Source organism: Amblyomma mixtum, chromosome 1 (assembly GCF_055824585.1).
Source record: "Amblyomma mixtum isolate Tamu chromosome 1, ASM5582458v1, whole genome shotgun sequence".
NCBI lineage: Eukaryota > Metazoa > Arthropoda > Arachnida > Ixodida > Ixodidae > Amblyomma > Amblyomma mixtum.
The window spans coordinates 300,499,246-300,515,331 of record NC_143012.1 but is presented as its reverse complement, the minus strand read 5'-3'; the positions used below and the strand labels follow the sequence as shown (position 1 = coordinate 300,515,331).

General features: G+C 47.7%; 1 protein-coding gene across 1 annotated transcript in view; it reads left to right on the top strand.

Moving 5' to 3' along the window:
- LOC149372191 (lysosome membrane protein 2-like) overlaps positions 1-16,086 on the top strand; it is a 68,093-nt gene that overhangs the window by 31,057 nt on the left and 20,950 nt on the right. Inside the window, exons 2-4 of the mRNA XM_089566590.1 lie at positions 7,273-7,430; positions 12,415-12,559; positions 14,641-14,880. Of these exons, the coding sequence (XP_089422716.1) occupies positions 7,273-7,430; positions 12,415-12,559; positions 14,641-14,880 (543 nt within the window). The remainder of the gene's footprint in view (positions 1-7,272; positions 7,431-12,414; positions 12,560-14,640; positions 14,881-16,086) is intronic.

Below are 16,086 nucleotides of genomic sequence, written 5' to 3'. Positions count from 1 at the left end.
GGTTACGTTACCTTGTGACGTCATCACAACCTGCCCGCCAGGTTGCTCGGGGAGAGCAACCGGGCTCTACATGCCGCTCCGGCGGAAGCACCTGCCATCGCAGGGCAGTGGCACATCTCTTAACTGCTGTACCCACTGCGCCAGGAGGGGTATGAGGACTCCCAGCGATCTATGTATGTCAAGTAGATAAATGATCAATTCCGCATATATGGGCATTAACCCATTAAGTCTATCGCGTCATCCCGTTACAGCGGAGCTTAAGATTCCCCTTCAGTTTTTCAGTGAAGAAGTTGTACCGGGGTAAACTTCTTTTCGCTCACACAGAGCACGGCGCTGTGACACAAGACGTTGCCTAAAGTGACGATGTTTCCTTCCTTTCGGGCTCCCTTCAGCGCATCACGGCCAGTGCACAGCAGGGGCAGTGTTGAAGCGACGGCGTGTTTTTCCTCCTCGCGCTGTGTGCAAAGAGACGCAGTTGGGAGAGGGGGGATGCTGACGCGCACAACGCACTCGCAGCTGTCGCCTTGGCCGCCCGACCCGCAGCGACGACGAAGGCGTCTTCATGCGCGGCGGGGGGTCGTAACAGCACGAGCTCTCCGCTCCGAAATCCCTTCCCCCGACACACACATGCACTCGCTGGGACCGCTGCCGGATCGTGGCAGTGCTCTACTTGCAGCCGCCGCTTCCTTCTCCGTTATTTTAGCCGGGAAAGCCAAAAGACCCGAAACGTCGTCTGGCTGTTGCGGCGACACCGGTTCCTTGTGCCCTCTTCCTCCTGCGTCGCACCTTGCTCAACAAGCCAGAAAAAAAAAAAAGTGAAAGAAATACGGCTGCATCAATTCGCCTTACGCTGTACGCTATCTCTCTAAAACGGTGCAGTGCTACAGAAGTTAGGACTGCTGCCTGCAAATTAACAGCTAGAGGTCGCGCTCACAGGGCTTCTCCCGAAGAACTGCGCGACTGGCCTGCGCTCTATCACGCTAGCGCTCTATCACTGCACGTTCGTTATGGAATCGTTGGCAAACCACGGACTGCAGCTACGAGCGAACAGCTAGCTTCGCGAATACGGCTCGCCGTAAGTTAGCTGACACCATCTTCAGAATCCGTAGCGCTGAATGGGTTTTGTGCGGCTGAGCACACGAACATACAAACAAAAACATACAGAAACATACATAAACAATAAATGGCACCTACAGTAGCAATCGTGCTTAAAATGCGCAGAGACAAGTTTCGTATAGTTGGGGAGGGGGGGTGGGGGGTGCGTTTTACGATACACGGGAGAGGCCAAGTAGTGGGCGATGGAAACAGGAAAAGGGGGGGGGGGGGGGGCAGCAAGCAACTTAGTGACATAGCAACGTGATCGAGATAGTCCGCCCAACTTTGAGAACGGTTTGTCGCAAGTGAATTCCTCGGGGTCCCCTCCTGCTGTCTTTTTATTTCCTTCCAAGCTGGCTTTTGCGTGCTTAGTGGAGCAGCCAAACACTTACGAAATCGCGTGAGAGAGAAAAACGGGGTATACCTTCTTTATATTCTTTATCTTGGAGGAAGTTGGTTCGCGATTAATTGGGAATTTATACACTTCCGACCCTATGCGAAGCGTTGTATACCTTCACTCCGGGTTCACCCGGTGAGCCTGTACGGGGGACACGAAGAGAGACAGAGAGAGAGAGAGAAAGAAAGAAAGAAATAAGGAAAGAAAGAAAGAAGGAAAGGAAGAAAGAGAGAAAGAAAGGAAGAACGGAAGAAAGGAAGAAAGAAAGAAAGAAAGAAAGAGAGAAAGAAAGAAAGAAAAAAAGAAAGAAAGAAAGAAAGAAGAAAGCAAGGGCGTTCACATGAAAGCAGGGACAGATTCCGTAGTGATCTCCTTTCTTTTCCGGAGACGGGTTTCTTCACGTCTCTCATGGAATGTGAACGGGGAAAGGTCAGCGTTGGCGAAAACAACCGTAGATCTCTCACCTTTCAAGATGCAGCTGCTAAGGGCAAGCACAAAAAAGGGCTCAAGTAATAAGCCTTGTTATGCGTTGGATTCTGCAAAGTTATCCGGTTCCAAAACGTTTGTTCTGTTACAATGAGGATAAACCGCTTCTACGAGCGCGCATGCATGCACTGGAAAAACGACCTCTGAATGGCAGTCACACTTGCACCCTCTACTTACTCATTGTAACAAATAAGAAAAAAAAAACAGCTTTTAAACCAAAGCTTCAGGTCATTATCTGACTGAACGGACCAGCGCAAATAATAATTTTATCACGTTTTCAGCGCAATGAAACTGCGTTGCAGAAAAGGCGATAATTTGTGATCTAGTTCTTTACAAACTGGTACCCATTTCTCCATTATTTAAGCGAAAGGGTCGACCAATGCTGGTGTGCTTTATAGCAAAAAGAACTTACACAACATTTCACAATATAAAACAGAACGCACGAGTCCTACTGAAAGACACAGAAGTCCCAGGGAATGTATTCTATAACGGTGCATTCTTCCGCCCCTTTGTAATTGGCGCATAGTATAACTTCGATAGCAGAACTGGGGATAAGACACCTCTTAAGACGAACTGAAAAAAAAAAAACCAAGAGAAACCAACACGTATGAACAGAAAGACAACACAACTGCGCTAACTTCAGTCCACGTCACAATGAAAACAACAAAGCTCCTGCCCATTAAGAGGAAACTGAAGTCTGTAATAACGCGTGAAAACGCAGCCGCGACGGCGCAGTTACTACGAAATGGCGCTCTTTGTCACCTAAAGAAGCACGTGGCGTACCCACGCAATTCTACTTGTGCCTTGCAATTTTTACATTTTCAAATATTTCCCTCGTAGTTTTAATTGTGGCTTGCTTAAATAATGGGCCATGCTACTTACACTGCTTGCAGTCCCTGCTTTCAAAACTAGTCATACAGAGACTACACCAGTGACATTACTGTGGTGTTTCTTGGGTCTCTATTTAAAAAAAAATTACCAGTCTGACCGATGTAGGCTCGCTCACAGGGCTAGGGAATTGAATTGACCGCCTTATATGCACAGAATACAAACCGCCGCTGGTGTCTTATACGGAATAGTTTGCATCCGCAAGGGCAGTGAAAATTCCTTTTTTTTTTTTCTCACTGTTTCGATATATTTTCCGGTGCTGAAAAAACGACTTCCACACCTACTCGTTTCTCTATTTTGGTGAGGGCGTAGGGAAATACCGGCGCTTTTTCGTTGCTGGTAATTTTTTGGGTCTCTGGTCCTGCCTTCAGCCACATAAATCGAAATCGCTAAGAATAGCCTGAATCCCTCAGCCGAGACACCCGATTATAGAAGGCCGTTTCAAGGTGCTGCGCTAACGAGTTGTTGAGAGCATTACTGAGGCATGACCGAACAGTAGCTCATTTTACTAACTTCGAGTTCGCCGACCCAGTAAAGAGCAGGACAGGTTTGTTTCCTCTAGGCTCTTAGGCCCAACAGACATGGCCAGCAGAAAAGTAGTGGTCTAGGTCCAGAAATCATGCGAAGTTGTTGACAGGGGCTTCATGGGTCAAGGCTAATGGTTCAGGACATTCAGAGAATACAGACATGGCATCGGGTGTGTATGGCTCAACGCAAGAACCAGTATTATTACACGACGAGGAAGTCGCCAGCACACCTAAGGACACCCGAAACCTCCGACCCTTCACTTCGGGGCTTGAGCCCGCGCGGTCGCGCTCGCTCTTATAGGAAAGGATCGCTAAGCATGGGCGCTGCGCTATTGCCTTCTGGTGCTGCAAATGTATGGCTTTTTCTCCGTCCATGCTCATATTTCTGTGCGCTGTGGTTAATCCAAAACCTCTCGCTAGCTGTCAGCGGTTACGGCGTGGAGAGGTCAGCTCGCGGATATAGACCATTAATGAAGACGTACAGACACGTTTGAATCAAACTAATCTTGCGCATATTTTTGTTCAAGCAACGCCGTCCATTCTGCAGGGACTTCTCGCAGTCGACTAGTTGGCACACCGGAAACGTACTAACGTACGTGGAAATACTCCTGAATGGCCGGATGGCTGATGCGCATGCGCAATGGCAGCTATCATGGGTGTCTGCTCACCATGCGCAATGTCAGTGAGAATGAGTAACAGGCGCCCGGCCGGTACGATGTGCGTCTACGCTATAGTACGTCTGGGCTATGCTAAGATTCTTACTACACACGTCAGCAGTGGCGCCACGCTTGCGTCACAGCGTTTGGCAGCCGCACGAGAAACGTCATAACACCAATTTTCCTTCTGGGAGACATCGATGAAAATTGTGCCAATCGAACGGGTGAAGAAAGATACACGAAGCGGCGAATGAGTAAGGAAATAAAGAAAATGGAATTCATGATCGAGCTTGTGGGCTACCGGACTAATCGTTTGGCCGAGATGGCGGAATGCCTCTCCGTTATTTAAGGTGCGACAGAAGGAGGAACACGACGCCTTCGCGCTCGCCGTTCACCTCGGGGGTGCGTGGTTTGATTTCCTGGGTCTCGGCCTTGACGACGTCCTCCCGGAAATAGCGCGCGTCCAACAGGGGGCCACGGCCTGCACTGAGGGGAGAGAGGAGGGGGGGGGGGACGGGGGGGGGGGGGGGGGGGCAAACTAAGTGATTCTCATGAAGACGAAATTATGAGCATATTGATGACCCTTCGCAACGGAACTGTTTCCTCAATCATGAACGGCGATGTCTGGTCGCGCGTATGGCTTTGTTTGGCTTGCACGCGAAAGCGTTTTGGCAGCCGGTGGTGTGGAAAGAAGAAATTACAAGTAAACAGGGAAGGTGACGTTCAAAGGGCACGGAAGAAGATTCTCACTGTCCGCGCCAATTTTCATCGGAGCGCAAAAACAAGCCTAAGCCTGAGCGCTGGGCGCTGTAAGAGGATACGAAGTGACAAGACTTCCGTTAATGAAGCGAAGGTAATTGATGCCCTGCCACGTGCGCACTCTGCGGAAAAATCGAAGCAACTAAATTCCTTTCGCGCTGGGAATGGTCGTGCTCCTCGGTGACCTTCTGCCGTCTTGAGAACCAAAACAGGAGGAAAACACTTTTTTTTTTCGTATTACTTGTGACAAGACCTCGCTTATTTACACGTTACTGTTGAAGAACTCGGGAGATATTAGAAGAAATTGCCAAATCCTTACATAACCTTCTGTTAGGACTAGCTACCGTGTTTCTCTATGTATATGGTGGCTGAGCTATTGTTTTGTTGGCAGTCATTATTGGATGGCGCACGTGGAGGAAGCTTATTGCTGGCACGGCCCCTTATGTATGTGTTGGAGCCTGCCATTAGAACGAATGATTCTGGCAGATACTAAATGTGCTACCCACCACCGGCCACGTAGGAGTCAACATCCCAAACAGAAAAGGCTTGATGGAAGCGTTGTTTTATCGAGGGAATAATACAATGAAATCAAATCAAGTGAAATCAGACCAAAACAATACCGTTTGCGTGCTTGCTAGGATAATAAATGATAGCTGTACTTTCTTGATTGAGCGCAGAGGGTATAGTGCATTTGTTATTTAGTTCAACAATATGTCCCGGCACTTTTCCTTCAGCACAATATTCGTTTTTTTTTCTTTGTGTGTTTTTTTTTCTCACTCAGCTTAATGCATCCTGAGAAGCTGAAAGCGTGGTCGTCGCACCTTCCTGAGATCGAAGATATTGCTGATGTGCTGCCTCTGTGAAAAGTTGTCTCTGTGCGCCTGAACGCTGCAGTCACCGGACCGAGTGGTAGAGGTCTACAGTTGGATACTACTCAAGAACGAAGCGGCTTTTTTCGGTCAAAGGACCCCTCTTCCAGCCAATGGCGTCGGCCTATTTTCATGAGCCTGCTAACCCGACAATGCAGGGAGTGGCAGATGAAAGGGGATAGTCCCTTCCCACCATGGTCGGGGATAGTCCTCTCCCTGCACTGTCACGCCGCTCCTTGCAGTGTCACGCTAGCAGGTTCATGAGAATAAGTCGACGCCATTGGTTAGAAGGGAGTCCTTTGATGGGAAAAAGCCGCTACTTTCTTCAGTTGTATCCGACTATAGAGTAGCAGTATTTTATTCAGGAAGTATATGGTTCAAATTACAGTGATCTCAGAGACACACCGCTTTTTTTTTTTTTAATGGATGCGAATTTGTCCGACGTGACTGTCGCTTTTTTCTTTGGTTTTTGCCTTTCCAAGCTGGGCGCCTCCACATTGCTCGCTGACATGCAATCCGTACCTGTCGCTACCACATCTCTCGTGCCAGCGCCAGGTGTACGAAGCAGTACAGCATGCAAATAAGGTGACGCTCAAGTTGGAAAGGACTGCGCGCATTTCCACTTCGCATGTGCCCTGGCTACACCGTGCCACCTCTTGCCTCGACTGCATGCAACGACATCGTTGGGACCCGGCATGATCGCTGTATAGCGGAAAACGGGATCAGCCAGAGGCGAAGTCTATGGCAGACGCCTCTGGCAAGACAGACGGTCTTCATTACTCCCAGTTTGCTGAACGGATAAATCTGAATGAAAAAAACAAAAAGGCTGGCGGTTTAGCATTGCTAAGCACGAAATATTGTGCGAAAGCACAGTTTTTTTTCGGGTGCGCACCACAGCCATGTACCTGAAAGCGCGATTGAGGTGTCCACTGACTCAGGGAGCCAGTTAGGCGCGTCTTCAACTTTTCCATCGTCAATGCCAATTTACCCAATGTACGCAGGCGACCTATGCTCCAGTGACGCTTTTCTGCAGCAATGCTATCAAAGCCAACGCGTATTGCTCTAGTGCCCTGTTTCTGCCACAACGTTGTCTACGCCAACGCATGCAGCGCACTTCTCTCTGTCAATGCCACCACGTAGCTCAAAAATGCGAATATTAGTTTGATAGTAGTGTGAGTTGAGGAAGACAATGTGCAATGCACAGAGCGAGAGTGTGTTGCAGTGCAACACGAGGTGTGTTCGGCTGCGGCGATAGCGTAATGCTCTCGCACAGTGGCCAGTGGAGCTGATCTGTTATTTCTCCACTTCACCTGTCGCAAACCCACAAGCATAGCAAGATCTTGATCGGGGTTTACCCATTGGAATAGTGCTTTCACACTCATAGGATAAACTAATATTCGGTGAACTTTCTCACCTCTTTCCCCCGATTTCATGTGATTTGTATGAAGGCGTGTTTCTTTCGTCTAATTTTACCATTTACAGAGGCATCCTTTCGAAAGGCCGTGCCCGCAAATCCATTTTAAAATGAAAAGGGCCTGGTACGTTCTCGTGTTTTTTAACATTTGTTTTCATTTTTTATTTTCGTCATTTTGCAGCAACTCCAGCTAAAAGAAGGCTCAGAGACGCTAGATAAATGGAGCAACGTGAAGGTTCCCATCTACATGTCCTTCCAGCTGTTCAACATCACGAATCCTGAAGAATTCGGAGCCGGCGAACTGGCGGACGTCAAGCAAGTTGGGCCGTACGTGTACAGGTAAGCTCTAAAGCAGCGCATAGAACCTGTGAAGTACGAGAATATTGTTTTTTTTTTTTCGGCCGAACAAATAACCCCAACCATACATGTAGAGAAATAGAAAAAGAAAGGTCCCGATGTTGTCTGGGATATACAGTACTGCGACCTGAAGATGAAGAAAGTTTTACCTGCTTAAAAAAGAGTTCAAGATTCCTTAATTAAGCAACGAAGAATGCTACCTGAAAATATGAAGAAAGTTTTACCTGTTTAAAAAAGCGTTCAAGATTCCTTAATTAAGCAACGAAGAATGCTACCTGAAAATAACGTTGAGGTAACTTTGGACCAAGTTGCTTTATTTTTTTTTGTCCCTCAGACAGGTCGAACAAACAGCGCGGAAAAGATGTGGACAAAAAGAAAATAGAGCGCGATGTCAGTGTCTTATCTGCGTTGTTTCGTCGAGCATGAATTACTAACAAGCCTGGACATCCTTCTCAGATATGATATCTGAAACGAGTTACTGGTCGCAAAGTTAAAACTCAGCATTAAGGTAAAAAAACTCGGGCTGAATATAGTTTAATTACAGTGCTGTAGTAAGTGCACTACGCCATGGTTATGCTCATTTCCGTGCACACACTGTCGAATCGGCGAGTGAACACCTGTAGTTACCATCGCATAACAGCCACTACAGGCGAAAAATCATTAGCGAACATGCAGCCTCGCATCCTTACAGCACTGGGAGCCGCACTGCGCACTCTTACAATTTTTTTTTTTCTTTTTGAGCCGCCTTGACGCACGAAACCCACCCCATCTCATATCGAAGTTCGATATCATTGCAGGAATGAAAGATCGTCTTTCCTCCCGTTCGCCGAAAGGCGATGCGCAAAAGAATCCCCTGCACGGCCGTCGCTCACCGCCGTGTTTTTTGGTCACGCACGAGCGCCGAAAGCTGCCGTGCGGACGGGTGTACTCGCGCCGAATGCCATGACTGATGAGCGCGCAAAGTTCTGCACGAACCGATGGCACGGCTCACGTTGAATAATTAAGCACGCTATAAGCTAGTATACCGCGGCAGTCATCAAATACCGAGCAGCGCGCGCGTACGTCAGTAACAGCACGACGTACCGGTGACCATAAATTTAGAGCACTGCGCAGCCCTCGCGGATATGCGTTAGAGGCACCAGTGATCTACTTTCACAAATATATTGAAGTTTCTCTAGCACGCCACTTCTGCTCCTGCGAATAATAAAAAAAATAGATAGAAAGAAATAAATTTCAGAAAGGTAAAGAGAAAAGATGTATAGAAGGTAAATAACACTAAGTAACCAAGAGGAGAGAGAGGAACAAAAAACGAAGCGACAGAGAGAAAGAAAGTTTCCCGCACATATCTCCACAGAGCGTTGTTGCCCACATCCTCAAACAGAGCCAGGTGAATTAATGCCGTCTTGCACCATAAGTTCGGAGCCAGCGGAGCGAACATAATATCGTTCCGCAAGCATCGTCGTCGTCTACACCGAAGCAGCAAGCAGGAGCTATGCGGCGAACCAAGTGTGACTTATCTCCATCGCGTAACTTTTTCTCCTTCCTTTGGGCTCACTTTGTCTCTCCCCGTGGCAGTTACGAGCCTGTTTGTCGCTTCTCCGCGCTTGCGCTCGACCTTGGAAGGAAGCCCATGATTGGCCAATACGCTCTGCTACACCCGTTGACTTTGACAGTCGGCGTGGCGTTCATTCCTTTGCCTCGTTTCTCAAAATTTTCGAAACAGCATCCCAGGCCGTCGATTGCGACCTTGTTGCAAGACGCAAGTTGGTGTTAATGGAGAGCAGAGAGGAAGGTAGGCTGTCTACTAAAATGGTTGCAGGCACAAACACATCTCTGAATACAGACAAGACGCGAGTAACGTATTTCTGGGTGTCACGGCTATTGCAGCATTGCGTTTAGGGCAATCCCCCAAGATGAAATATATTTCGGTTCCAGTTCAGGGTGCGGTACCCCTAACCAAGACGAATCTTTCTTCAACAAAGAAGTAGCCGCGAAAGCATTTCAGCTTTCACCTGCAACCGTGGCAGTGCTTGGAGCGCATGCTGATAAAGTATTACTGCCCTATTACGATGGGCATTTCTTCGGAATACACCTTACCTTTAGTCAAGGCTGCTCACAGGCGTGTTCTGACATGAAGGATAAGATATGAGGCAACGATACGGTTTCCACTGGCACAGAAGTAGAGGCTAATTACGCAATGCTGATTTTGCGTGTCTGCACGTGAGATCGATTCTCAATTGGTCAGAGCATGAACGCTGGTCTGCCACGGTAGCTGTCGAGAGAAGAGTAAAAGCTCCCGCAAATCACGACCGGGGGCCGTTTTTCGTAGATTCTTTTTCGTAACTATTCTTTTGCCCTTATGCTGTTTGCAGTTGCTGCCAGTGAAGTCAGATCTGATAGCTGGAAAGCGATGCTACTCGCCGGCCCTCCGGTATCAAAGGCAGAGCTGACCAATGGCAAGAAGGCAGGGGAATGGTTTGAGAAATGAATCTCTAGAAACTGTGTACAGCCCCTGTTGTCATGTACGAATAGCTTTATCGATGCGCTCCTGGAATAAGACATTAATTGTGTGTATTCTTCTATCAAGCTCTTTAGAAGGTAGCTATTGACATCGTATGATGGGCTTGATGTTTGTGGGCTTTACGCCAACGGAACCGCTGTTCGTAAGCGATAGTTCGTTGCTCATAGGACACAGTTGTCGCGGTTGAGCATTCAGTGTAGATGTTGTAAGGCTAAATTTCGCTTTTGAAGCGAACTACGTGACGAAACAAGCAAAAAAAAAAAAAGTGGAGGACTTTCTTTTGACTTGATCGACGCACACACCACGAGTGCACTAAAATTTATCTCTCGATCACGTAATCGACAGCTTTAGTCGATACTTCACACTTTGACTGGATCGGTGTCCTATTGGCTCGCATAATGCTTTCAGAACGTGAAAACCGGCAGTAGAAAAAAGTAAGTTGCTTTGAAGCTATAGCTTATGCACTATTAGAAACGTGCAGTTTGGCGCTGTAGCGGGCAAGCAGAGTATTTAAAAACAAAACCTATATGGACCCCCTATTTCGTCAAGCTTTCTTAAGCGTGTTCCCGCTTACAGGCTACCTTATCGCGAGCTTATCGAAGATAAAGGATGTTACGTGCGAGAAAGCAGGAATTCCAGTAGACGAAAATAACTTTTCTCAAGTCACATTTAACCAGCGGCCCGGGCAGTGCGGTCACTGCGCTTTATAGAAGTGAAGTACAAAAATGCCAGTGTGATATCCGACGTCGCTAAACGTTGACAAAATTGATGCAGAACTTCATACTACGGCGTTTCACAGCCTATGCGACGCTTCGGGACACTGAACCCCGCGTACCAGATTTCGTCTTGTCATCCCAGAAAGCAACAATTAATTAACAGGCAATGCAGACACGTTCTCTTGAGTGGCTGCTGCATCGCAGGTCACAGCTCAGAAAGAATGGAGGCATATCGCAAAATAGTTGATGTAAACTTTGAATGCAAGGTACAGGCGGTAATCCACACGCGGAGAAAAAAAAAATCTGTCTAATAACGTTACGTAATGCAGGTACGATAGGGATCATACATTTCAGCCCCATGCCAGCACTACACAAGCGCACGTACGCGTTTGTGCAGTCGCAAGCGAATATACCCATAGACTTATCTTTAGTACGTAAGCTCTACGTGAAGCCTCCTTGTGGACGGCCCTTGGACCTGGATTGTTTTTGTGCCGTCGAGAACGATTCTCGAGATATACAGTCGATGATGCCCTCCATAGATAAGGAGGCAGACAAAGAAGCTCTCACACTGCGCTTCCAGGTGAGAGCCGAGATTGTACGGAAACGCGGATGATAAGAAGCAGCATTGTGTTCTGTGACAGCTCAGTTATCTCCTTTTCTGCTTTTACCGACCCGGATATCGAAAGGCAGCGTGACCTTGTGACGGTAGCCGACCGTGATACGCTTAAGGACACGTTTATCATCGATGCACGCTGTCACTTGTAGCCCTTGTGCATGGCCCTGGAATAATCCTTGCTTCCTTATACATCGCTCGCTACTCCTGCTTCAGAGAACAGCTTGAGCTTGAAAAGAAACCGAGGAGTGCCAAATGGAATTTCTTGAGGACAACACATTTAATTGATATACAATCCAAAGCTGCACTCGCTCTATGAGGCATGGCGTGCCGAAGCGAAGGTTTCCTGCTTCCCTCCTATCGTAAGAGTGGTCCTTAACTCGCACCAGAATTTAAGCTCACGGCTTTCATTATATATCGCGTCCATCGAAACACGGCTGTCGCGGCCGGGGTCGAACCTGCAACCTCGTCCTCAGTAGCTGAACGCCATATAACCTCTCAGGCAACGTGGCGGGTATTCGGGAAAACAAGAGCGCTGCAGTGGTACACGTACAGGGGGCTGCTAAACGAGACCGTCGTTTTCGCCGCTACATGCACGAGGTAATCGTTATGAATTGCGTGTCTGGGACATGACGAGACAGCCGGCGGCTCTTGCTATATGACGCAGCGGTGCTCAGACGCGTCTCATTACGCGAATGTAATATGCCCTGCTGCCCGCGGAGGTAACTCGACTCGGTCCTTTTTCCTCAGTCCGCAGACGTGCAAGGGCACTCCGGTCCATCGTGCACAGAGGCCGGCAGCACGCGCTCCGAAGCCATCGGACTGTTCTTTCTGTGTTTCCCTCCATAACGCGTTTACCGTTAAGCGATCGCACGTAGATGCGGAGAGAGGAAATGAAAGAAAAGAAAAACAAAACAAAACAATGCAACGAATCTGAGGAGGAGGATGAGAAAGCAGAGAGAAGAAAGCAAAGATGAAAAGAAAGCAAGGAAAAGTCGCTCGAAAAACGATCGCGCATCGCCGGTTGCTTCACGTGCTCAACAAAGGCGCATGGCGCGACATTCCCGACGCATGCATCCGGCTCATCTCGTGTTGCGACGCCATTGTCTTTCGCAGGGAGTACCGGAAAAAGGAGATCCAGGGCTTCGACAAGGAGCGCAACACGGTGCAGTATTACGACCGCAAAAGCTTCGTGTTCGAGCCGTCCATGTCGGCTGGCACCGAGGACGACATGGTCAACGTCATCAACGTGCCCGTCGTGGTGCGTGACGTCACCGATAACGGTGCATGCTTGCCTCGTTGGGTATAGCGCACGAAGCACGGTATTATATGCACAGAGCCACGCTTTTTACGGGGATTTAATGTCAGTCTGGTGTGAACATGCACCCAACAGGAGTTTCTGTGGCTGCAGAAGCCTTGAAGTTTCTGATGGTATACACAGAAGTCATTTTTATGACTTCTCCCTCACTTCCTTTGTAGAATGCACGCCTTGCTGAAAAATGCGAACATAAAGGAGTAGAACTATTCTGAGATGTAAAAGAGGTGCGCGCAATGGGAAAAGTTATGATGAAAAACTTGCGAGACATTCAGATGGTCAAAAATAAGGTTTCTGTTTACAAAGCAAGCAAAGGGGGAGCGCCACCGGAATAATTCAAACACTTCCCAGAAGGTTTCGGGTTCTCATGTAGCTTTCCTGTTGAAGGATATCATCAAGTGGCCTATCAAATTTATTTATACGTGCCTTGTGCAATTATGTTAAATGGTAGATTTGTAGCGTGAAATGCTTCCTAAGGAACACCCCCTAAGAAAACCAAGTGGCATGAAATGGAAACAGAAGTATTGAATCAAATGAAATAGAAGCCGAGGCATTCTGTCTTTCGCCCCCCATACGCTGCGAGTTAATATATTACAGTTTATTTACATAAAGAAACAAGGACAGAAAATATGACGATAGCTGCCCGAATCTGCTTCAGGAAATGTAATCAGATATTCAGGTTATCAAAAAGTGGTGAGACGTAAGTAGCTTCAGTTTAATATTGAGCAGACAAGACAAGGGGAGATTTGTGGCTCGCGATCAACATAAAAAAAAAAAAAACGTTTTTGAAGCTAAGAAAAGCACAGATAGACTTGTTGCCGTTATTGTTTTTTGTAAATGCAGTTCAGTGAAGTACAATCACTGATTATTCATTCTTTACAGGGTACTGTGATGCAATCTGACAGAAAGACAAATAAAAGACAATCTGCTACCGGTGGGCACACGAAATCGGGTAGTCCGCATCTCGTGTGTAGCTATATTATATTATTTCATACCTTAGTGATTAGTCATTTACTTATCTTTTCTAAACAAAAAAAGGTGCCACAGGTATTCTGTCATTCTTTACTTGGTCTGAAATACTGTTGGCTTCTTTCGTGTACATTTATTTATTGATTCTCAGGGCCTGTGGCATTAAGAGAGCAGTGGTTAAAATATACAACAATGAACAAGAAATGCAGTTAAACGTTATCAAAACAACGTTCTCCTAATCATACAATGCTAGCTGAACAGTTTTGAAACAGTACCCTAATGTTCTCCAATACTCTTGGCTTTTCTTTTTTCGTGTATATGCACTAACGTTATCCTCAATCTGTTGTTTTTTATTCTTTCGTGTTTGTACCCCAACGTTCTCCTAATACTGTTGGCTTTTATTCTTTCGTGTGTATACCGTAACGTGCTCCTAATACTTTTGGCTTTCCCTTTTTCGTGCATCTGCCCTTACATTCTCCTAATAACGTTGAATTTTATTCATTCGAGTATACACCCTAACGTTCTCCCAATACTTTTGGCTTTTATTTCGTGTTTATACCCTAATGTTCTGCCGCCGCGGTGGCTCAGTGGCTGTGGTGCTCGGCTGCTGACCCAAAAGACGCGGGTTCGATCCCGGCCGCGGCGGCTAGAATTTCTTTGGAGGAGAAATTCTAGAGGCCCATGTACTGTGCGATGTCAGTGCACGTTAAAGAACCCCAGGTGGTCGAAATTTCCGGAGCCCTTCACTACGGCGTCTCTCATAGCCTTAGTCGCTTTGGGACGTTAAACCCCACAAAACCAAACCGAATGTTCTACTTATCCTGTTGGCTTTTATTTTTGTATATACCGTAACGTTCTCCCAATGCTTCTGGATTTTCTTCTTTAGTGTATATATCCTAACGTTCTCCTAATAATGTTGGGTTTTCTTCTTTCGTGTATATGATCTAACGTGCCCCTCATAGCCCCCAGTCCAATCTGCGTGAGTAAGGCCAAGAACTACGCGGCTCGGGGTTTAAGCCGTGTGGTTAACGCTGCACTTCACTCCGACTGGGTTGCAGGCGATCTCCGCGCTGACCGCCAAGAAGGTCCCCGAGATGGCCGCTCCGCTCATCATGCCCATCGTGGACTCGATGATGCGCAAGCACAACGAGACGCTGGCCACGCGACGCAGCGTGCGCGAGATGCTGTTCGGCGGATACCAGGTGGGGCTCATGCGGGACCTGATCCGGCTGGCCAAGGCCTTCCTGCCCAAGCTGGAGAACCCGCTCAAGAACAACACCTTCGGACTATTCTTCGAGGTGAGCCAAGCGCTGAGCATGAAGGCGTACAAAAGAGCGAGAGAAGTTCCAAAACATATCGCGCGCTTCTTGAACCTGTTCGATTCTGTATACATTACACATTGGACACCGTTAGCACACAGTGTACCATGTACCCTTACTGTCACTGAGGTATCGGGAGCACGCCCACCGCCAGTGCGCACGATCTGATTGGTCACAATGCGGCAGGCGCCCGCGCAGCTGTCTGGCACGTGGCGCCATCTTTCGCCCTCAAGGTGATCTGCGCATGCGAACTGATGGCGCGCGGGCTGCTGGTACTCCGGTAAAGGTAACACGGTACAGAGTATGCTAAATGTTTCTAAAATAGCCTCCCCTTATGACATTTTGACAAGGACCACAACTGTAAACACCCCTCCCTCCCCGCCTTTCTCTGATGATTGTACTGTCTATGACATGTAAGATATTGAAAACACGACGACTACATGCTGTACACTGAACTGCGTATTGTTGTCTGGAGGCCTGGTTTCTTTCTCTATTTTGTTGGTATGCCCCAGCTAAGAGAGTATTACTTCGGAGATTGTTCAGAGTGTAGCGTAGGGAAGACTGCCACCTTTTTCCTGCTCTTCTGACAGGTTTTCTAATGGTGATGGCAAAAGAAGGAAAGGTGACACATTCATGTTTTTGCGTATAGCGACCGCGAATAGGACGCGTACTGCATGAAGACCAGAAAGAAAGTGGTATTGTTTTCGAGCGTGCGCCTTGCATACATCGCTTTCATGTGTGCTAACTTTTCCGCAGATGTCTTTAGCTGTATACGGTCCGCACAGTTGTCACCTTTCTGGTAGAACTGCGGCTTGTGTCGTTGGTGGAGATTTCCGAAGTCATATCAAGATATATAGGACGAAATGGCCCTCATGCTTATACAATATTTTTCCAGGCTGGCATGCGGAAGGATCACGTTGACAAAAACGAATTGACGGTTACTTCGCGACCTCCGTAAGCGCCAAAAGAAACACCCCAACTCCTGGCGAACGGGTCAGACGCGCTGGCCTCTAACGACAGCTGCCAAGGTTGCGCTGACACTGAAGAAGGCCGTCGCAGTCCAAGCCTTGTTGACGAGCATACCATAAGAGCGAGACACAGGCAGTGGAAGTTTCACGGCCTGCGATTTCTCGCTCGTGGTGGGTTCCATTGGCTCTCGGAGCATACATATGCGAGGGCCTCGTG